This window comes from Hippichthys cyanospilos, chromosome 12, assembly GCF_059441005.1.
Source record: "Hippichthys cyanospilos isolate Australia breed blue-spotted pipefish chromosome 12, RoL_Hcya_1.0, whole genome shotgun sequence".
NCBI lineage: Eukaryota > Metazoa > Chordata > Actinopteri > Syngnathiformes > Syngnathidae > Hippichthys > Hippichthys cyanospilos.
In genome coordinates this window covers 2,042,252-2,051,076 of record NC_142380.1, presented here as the reverse complement: position 1 = coordinate 2,051,076, position 8,825 = coordinate 2,042,252, and the positions used below count along the sequence as shown (strand labels likewise).

Sequence of the window (8,825 nt, the reverse complement as noted above, 5' to 3'; positions counted from 1 at the left end):
TATTGAGGTCGGAACTGGATCGATCCGATTTCCCAACTACGTCGAATGCAGCATTAATACAAGCAAACCGAGGAGACATGAACATAGAACCAAAAAGAAAGATATTACACGAAACAAAACAAACCAAAAACAGTTACTGAACCCTGGACTCCAAAGTAGATGGTGCTCCCTCACTTACAAATCGAAACAAATCATAAAAGGATCGAGGTACATGACGTGGCCCGCTTGAGCTGCATCGTAACTGCCTTTAAACACATTTTCACCTCGTTAACTGTGACACGCAATAAAACAAGGATGACATCATTCTTCTGCTGAAAGCACAGCATACGACCACATCTTATGTGGAGCAGGGAAACCAGTCTGAGGCAGTCTGCAGTGATGTATTTTGTGTTTTTCATTCATACATATCGTTAAAAGACACCACAGTGGCGAAACAGAACCCCCTGCTGGCGATTATCGGTACGACATATTGTTTACCAAGCTTTTAACACCAGGAGGGCCGAAAACAGTATTCAGAGATCTGGATTTGTTCCGTAACGGATGTCACAATGTACGGAACGCAATCCACACATGTTTTCACTCTCCAGAAATTGCACAACTTTTACTTCAACGACCTCACGTCGCAAAATAACAACTTGTTGTGTCTGGACACGTGCTCATCTTTAAATATGCACTAAGCTCTATTTTTGGGTCGCTGAGTCGATTGGATAAACTAACCTTAGGACATAAACAAATTTTAGAAGAGATAAGATTTGGAGAACGGGTACAGAGAAGTGCGCGCAGTTGTCCATGGAAAGAATTGATTTGATAAATGCTTGTCAATGCTCATTGATCGCTGCACTTCTCCATTAAAGCCGTTGCTGATGGTCACATATTTCGTTGCGCTGTTATCTTATGTGTATGACGTCAATTCCCGCATATACAAGCGCTAAAAATGTCATCGAGGTCAAAGAAACGAATTGGGAGAAGAACGGAGCATTATTACAATCTTAATTAAGATTATTTTATCTGCTATATGATAACATTTTGTTGGTGATGACATTTGATAGCCAGAATAATAAAGGTCACTCCACGTAAAAATGTAAATATTTTATATTTGCTACAATGTTTGTGTACACTCAATGGCTTCTGGGTCAGTGCCATTGTAAGCGATACCTAACACAGTATTTTATCTTAACTGCGTTAACCATTTCATGCCAGGATTCCTGCAAAGTGTAATGCTAGCCTCTCATAGAATGAATTTCACTGTTTGCATCAATCATTCAGAGTATATTATCTCATTCACTGCGCGTCCAGTAAAAATTCACCTTTGACGTCTATAGCCGTCTTTGGCAGTGAATGAGTTAAATGTTGGTCTGTGAAATGGCTGTCAGTTGTTTGTTTCAGGTAACGCTTTATAATTCTTTGATATATGTAGAGAGACAAAAAGAATAATTAACTAATTCACTGCCAGACCAGTAAAAACGAATCTTTGACGTCTAAAGCCGTCATTGGCAGTGTGATGCAGTATGATGGTATAATATATTACCTGTTAGATGTTTGATTAGATTTGTTATCGACACAATACAGTACAATACAATACAATACAAAATGCAATCAATTTTGTTATCAATGTTAACCGCATTGGGTCTTTGAAGTGTAAACAAAGAAAAATTACTTTGAATTACTAGTATGTAATATATGTGTTGTATGTATGGCAACGCTGCCATTCAATGGTCACAGTTATCACTACAGTGTTCAATTGGCTTCATATTAGAGAAGCAGTAGTCAAGGGTGTCAGCTACCCTCCATAAAAAAAACGTATTTGACGAGAATTTTATTAGTTATTCTTTTTATTACTAGAATTGTATTAGTTATTCTTTTTATTATTATTTTAAAAGACGAGAAGTCTCATCCATCGCACTGTTAAAAGATCTGTTGGTGTTTTTTTTTTTTTTTTTTTTCTAAGGCGGGAGGATATTCTTGTCCTGGACAATGAACCGTGAATAACGGTTAATCATGTCTAATTCACGTTTTCTATTGTGCCCTAAAGCCAAAGAAACCGGTTCTACATATTGCTCCTTGGGGCGTATTTCGTGGCTGAGCGATGTCGCCGATCTTGAAGATACTCCAAATACACACCTGAATTCAACTTGCGCGACAATACACGGACCGCTATCGAGCACGCAACGTGCAATCCAACACGCCGTCATTGTCATTTGAGGCAACCATGCATTCGGGCCCGTTTCATTCCGGTCCCGGCACAAAGATTCATCTGCTCCTCCCAGCGCCCTCCCAGTCGGGCTGCAAAAGTGGACTGAACTGGGTTAGGCTTATGTAACCGGTGTCTGTTCTCATAAAGACCCTCAGCCACTCGTCTTCCCCTAATCTTTTCAGCTTGATTACACTCCCACAACCCCCACCCCCATGCGTGTTCTCACACACAGGAACAATCCGGCTAGCGCCACACGGACCGAGGATCCGGTTCGGAGCGGCTGGCGGTGGCGCTTGTTTTTGCGAGGGCTCGCGATTGGCCAGGTGGAGAGCAAAGCAATTGCATTTTGCAGCAGTACTATATACATACATATATATATATTTGTCCATCAGTATGCGTAATTAGCAAATATTGCGTAATTAGCAAATAAAGGTATCAATGTTTGCTACCACACGCTAACGGTATGTCATGTCACGTTGACCCGGTTACTAACATAAATTACACCACTTAAAAACAAGTTTTCCAAATTTTTTTACAATTTAAATTGGTGGGTCGGCCCACAAAAGTTTCGCGGCAGGAGAAAATAAGTTGTTTTCTTTTCTTCTTCTTCTTTAATCTGCATTGTTCCTCTGATGCTTAATCACAGAAAATCCAATTATATGACGCTGGTATGTGAGAGCCTTATTGTGTTGGCTGAGTTTTCCAGCATGGCTAAGCTAGTCAGCAGCCTGAAGCGACCATCTGCTCCATCTAACCCTTTGTGTTCTTTCTATCTTGTGTTTATGTAAAAACATACAGTATCCGATGTTCATTGGGCGACTAGAGTTCAGTGATTTAAGTGCGGTCCATGATAAAACCTGTAATAGGTTAGCAGGATCGTCAATACCACTTTTTTCCGGCGATACCAGTACGAAACTCTCCTGACTACACGCCGATACTCTTAGTACCTTTGATACATACAATTTCAGTTAACACAATGACATATGTTATAATAATTACTCGATAGGTTCAACAGCCACAGTACGGCGCCACCTACTGGCAAGGAGGGCAATACCAGCTTGATTTTGTTCTTTTATTTTGTTTTGTCGTAAAATATAGCCTGTATCGCTCATCTGTAGCATACAAAGCTGTCATAATCGCCTTCCATTTTTTCCTTATTCAAGTCACAGGTGAACTCAAGCCTGAAATGGTCAGCAGTTAATTACAGCCCTGATTATACAGTTTATCGGAATGCAGGAACAAGTGAAGAAACCCATACAAGCGGCCTTGAACCCTCAGATTGACATGTGAGAACCTCGAATGTGGTATATGTGAATCCCATATATCCAACAAAAACGACACGTGTGCAATTTAAGAAAATAAGCAAATAATTTCCTTTAAAATAATCACTTTTAGTCTCATGCGTCACTTAATTTATGAGCTCCAAAAAAGCAATATGGATTCAAAACGACACCACCACTACGACAACGTTTAGTATCTGCTGACATCTGCTGGCTTGATTTGAAATAACAATTATGTACGAGTCTCATAGATGCAGCTCGACTGCCCACTACTGGTAGAGATCAATACAACCAGTTGACCTGTCTACACCGTTTTATCGACAAAACTGAATTTAAGACAGAATGAGGAATATAAATCATTAAAAAAAAAAAAATCATTATCTTAACCGCTTATTCTGACATGGGTCATGGACATGCTGGAGCCTATCCCAGCTGTCTTTGTGTAGTCGAAGGGTTGCCAGCCATTTTACTGAAATACAACCATTTTGTGTAATTAAGTAAAATATAAAAGCATTTCAACTCCTATTCTTCTTCTTTATATATATATATATATATACCAGCGTTTATAGATGAATAAGAATCTTAAATTATTTAGACATTTGCAGCTATTAATGTTTAATTCGTATATGGCCCTTTTTTCTGTCAATTTGAATTGTCCAACTCCATTTAAATGCATCACGGTTTTCGCGGCTACCGCCAACGCTGGAAAGAGACATGATAGTCGAAGCTAGCTGTTAGCAACCACCGTTGCAAAGGCTAACTTCAAAATAATAATGGACAACAAGTATTACGCTAACTTTCATGCATTATTCGGTGTGTTTATTTTGAAGTTAGCTCGCTGTTAGCGTGTCACATGATGAAGTTGCCACTTCCCTGGCGCACTTAGAAGTCGACAGGAAGCGGATTTGTTTTATTTTTCGTCTTTCACAAAATGAATACTGGGACATTTTATACAGATTCTGAATTGTAATCAATGATCATTTCACACTGACAGTTACTGTCGCGTGATTGGATGGCTATCTCCGTTTGTAACCTATACCCGTACACACACAAGTATCGATTTTCACCCGAAGAACATTTTTATTTACAAACACACGCGCACATTTTACGTATATCGGCTTGGTAGTTCCCGAAATTGAAAGACACACATATATACAATACTGTAAACACTGTATATCACAGCAAGTACGCAAATAACGCTGGTTGCATTTCCGTAAAAGTGAGCATGCAAAAACAGTTATCGGCAGGAGATTTAAGCTGGAATCACAAATAGTGGATCGTAGTTCATAGCTCTATGTACAAGGCTGCGATTCCGCGTGCACCCGGCGGACGCTTCATCAGGAACACCCGCACATCAAATCATCGTCTCTCGTGACACTCAAAAGAGAATGTCGCCCTTGTTCAACATACACAAAAAAGGTACTTCATTTTGATGTTGCAGGTTTATCAAAATCTATGGCATCCAAACGGGAACTTTCCGAAACAAAGTGAGCGTGCCCTTTTTGCTGTAAAATAGCCCTCTTTGAATGGATTCGTATAGCTCAATCTAAGGCAACGTCGCTTTCACAGGAATTCAGGCTTTTTGCAAGTCAGCTTTGTCACAAAAAATGACTTTTGACTCCAAAAGTCAAGTGGACAGTTCATTAAATCTGTCCTAAAAAGTGAGGGCGGGCGGTCCCCGTTCCGCTTGTTTTTTAAATACAAGGAAAGAAAAATCAGTATACACAGTTTTATACCATGGACACAAAATGGAAATATAGTATACTGTTTTGTTTGCCCTTCAGATGATCACAGCACAATTGTGTGAATACCAAAGCGTTTATTTGGTATTCAAATGGCAAACGTCCCAGCGAATGCACTTCGACTCAACCGAGGTCACGCGTAACCTTTGAATTCCAATTTTTGACGGCAACACAGACACGCAGTGGCAGTCGAAAACTTTTTGCAGATCAAACAAACAGTTTTCAACTCCTGCTCCGCAGCCCGGTAGCCATTTTGTTCTGGTCCGAGGACCATTTGGTCCTGGGCCACAACCACGGACGGGGACAAATATTTACAGGATCAGTCAAACATCGGACACACCCTCTAATTCGGATTTTTTTGCATTTGTAGATACATTCTAAAATGTAGATTAAAAATAAAGTCATTGATATTATGATAAAATATCGATGAAGTATTGGGTACACAAAAAATAATGTTACTCGAAACAAGAAATGCACTCCATCACACTGGGCCCCGTTTGACCCAGATTGGATACACACACACACATATATATATATATATATATATATATATATATATATATATATATATATATATATACACATACATATATATATATATATATTATATATATATATATGATTATTACGCTTCAAAACATAGCCATTAATTGGTCTCTACTGCCACCTACTGTCTTGAGGTGGAACACAGGAAAATCAAAGTAATAAATCCTATTAAAATGCATCAGAAAAAATGTAATTATAACGGTTTTGTATGGTCCAAAATTTGGACAATGATTATTTTTGCAGCCGCAGTCACTTAGAAATCGTCGCATTTCAAAATTTGACATGTTTTCATCATCCGCTGGAAATTTCAGCTCGCTAGTGGTTTTCCCCATTGATTGTTTTATGATATCATAAACAAAATCGAAAGAATGTCCATAATTTGTAACATAATGCCACGAGGCGGTAGGGTTCGGGTTAGGGAATTTGAAGGTTTCCAAACTTTTGACTGCTACTAAAAGCAGGCAAAGCCTTTTTTTTCCCTTGTCACGCACGGTTCCTCTGACATTTCCAAAATCGGTCACCATGTTAAAACCGGTTGGATGGTCGGTAAACGAGACAAAGCCGCACTCCGTAAGGTGAGACGGTTATGTACACTGCTGAAATTCAGGCGAGGTAGCCACGTCTTCCCTCGGCAGGCTGAGGGCGGTTTCCCCCCCCGAAGCCGCGGACGCCGAGTAGACGGCGCCGACGGAGCCGTTGGTCTCCACGGTGAAGAGCTTGCAGGTGGCGCCGAGGGCCCCCCCCTCGGGGCTGGATCCCCGAGACGAGGCGGGCGAGGACGCGGGGCTGAGCTGCACGGCCGTGGTGTCCTGCAGCGTGTGCTCGCTGGTCTCGATCTCGAACGCCGCCCCGCCCGCCAGCCCGCCGTTCCCTATCAGGTTCATGCCCCGCCCGCCCGCGGCGCCCCCGTGCGAGCTGCGGGGAGGCGGCAGGCGGCTGCACACGCAACAGGCCCCGAAAAAGGAGAAGGCCACCAGCAGCAGGATGGGTCCGATGATGATGGAAGGGTTGGCGGAAGGCAGCAGGGTCCGGAAGGCGAACACGCCCACCAAGGTGATGTTGAGCCCGGCCAGCATGATGCACAGGCCGCAGGCGCAGCACAAGGCGGGGGAAGGCAGGCCGTGAGGACGGGACGCTCGCCGCTTCTGGGCTTTGGGCGGCTCCTTCTTGGACGCGGCGCCGACCATGACGTCACCTCCGGGCTCGGGCTCGGCCTCGTTTCTTCACCGCGATTTCTTCGCCATTGTCCTCTTTCACAAACAAAAGTGCTGCGGCCGGGTGACGCCTTTGTCTGGGAATGGCAATGCACCATGAAGGTCAAATGTGTGTCAGGTATAGCCATGAAAAGGTTTACGTTAGGGGGGGGGGGGCGCATTTTTTCCTCTATGGCTGCATACAGATAAATAGAAAAGGGGACAATATTTATTTATTTATTTTAAAATTAAACACTGTAATATATGTTAACAATTATATTTATTATGACAGTTATTCATGTTTAATGCATCAATGGCTCGCGATGGGATACGAAAGTCTCATGAAGCAATTGTAATGATTTATTAATCCTGTAGATGGCGCGCTTGGTTTAAAACTGCTGCAGTATTTTATTTCAACCCAATTGCTCTTTACATTAAAGGCGTTTCACATGGAAGGGAAAGCATTGAGAGAAGAGTAGGGAGCTGAAATTTCACCCAGAGGGTGCCAGCATGACCACTTTTTATTGTTATTTTCTATTGTAATAATCATTGATTTAATATTTATTAAATGTCTCTTTTGTATATATATATATATATATATATATATATATATATATATATATATATATATATATATATATATATAGGGTAAGGCAACATTTTTTTTAAATAAAAAATTTTCACACGTTGGTATTTTAATGTTTTTTTTGTGCATTTTAAGGAGTTAGTTTCGTGATATTGGAATTGGGAATTGAAACTTTTGACTGGTACTGTATATACCACTGGCTGGTAAAGTAAAGGTAACCTCAAGCCCATTTTGTACTAAAAATAGTTAATTATTTTGTAAAAATAAATGCATTTGATCAAATTAATATAGTAATACATTTTTTTGTCGAAAGCATAATCAAACAGCACCACTACACTTTCTGCTCTATACTTCATAATTGTATCATCCCTGCACTCTTTGGTGAATTTTTATTAGATTAATTACCTTATGTCAAATAAGCCCATCCATTTTAAAGGCCCTTTGTATAAAAATTCATCTTTTTTTTTGCTGCATAGGAGTAAACATCGGAACCAACATCTGCTTACCTTTCATGCCTAACGACGCCCCATTCTTCAGCGATGCTTTATTTAAAATATATAAAAAAAGCAAAGAGAAGAAATCAAAAGTCGTCGTACGACGATGGTTCGATGTGCAGACGTTGTTTGGCGCGCGGCTGTCTTTGCAAGTGTCTCGAGGGCGCAAGTCATGACACGCGTTCAATCAGCGGCCATGAGGCGAGACGTGGCCGCCAAGTGATGCGCCACATCCGAAACGATCACTTTCTAAAAAAGCATCTCAGACGGATGAGGACCAACCCCAGCAAAAAAAAGGGGGAAGGGCTCGTCTAAAACGAGAAGCGTGCACAGCATATTCCCTCCTTCTGTCAACCTCTGGATGTGTGGAAGTGCGTGTGCAATGACGTGTTTCTTTTTTTTTTTTTTTTTCGTTTTAAAGAGGAACCTACCCAGAAATTGAACAGCACTGTCAGTCCCCATTATGGCGCACCTGAATCTAAAATGAATTGCAATTGCAGGAGAAGTGTATAGTTCACGATTTAAGTGTTTATTGTTGCTTGTACCTACCCTTTTTGTCTAAGATGTTGGCTTTACTTTTCACTAGAGCTGTGTGAAACTTGTGTTTTGGGGATTGATACCAAGTGAATATTGCTGCCAATATCAACGATGTGGCATTGTAAATTATATATATATATATATATATATATATATATATATATATATATATATATATATATATATATATATATATTCATTCATTCATTTTCTATAGCCACTTATCCTCACTAGGGTTTTTGACATGCCAGCA

The 8,825-nt window shown here is 40.6% G+C and overlaps 1 protein-coding gene across 1 annotated transcript; it reads right to left on the bottom strand.

The window, feature by feature from the left end:
* Window positions 1–4,366: 4,366 nt before the first annotated feature.
* tmem275a (transmembrane protein 275a) lies at window positions 4,367–8,413 on the bottom strand. The gene is made up of 2 exons (XM_088430548.1): window positions 8,048–8,413; window positions 4,367–7,053 (listed from the first exon to the last, which is right to left on the bottom strand). The coding sequence occupies exon 2, from the start codon at window positions 6,947–6,949 to the stop codon at window positions 6,347–6,349; it is 603 nt and encodes a 200-aa protein (XP_088286674.1). The 5' UTR covers window positions 6,950–7,053; window positions 8,048–8,413; the 3' UTR covers window positions 4,367–6,346.
* Window positions 8,414–8,825: the final 412 nt, after the last annotated feature.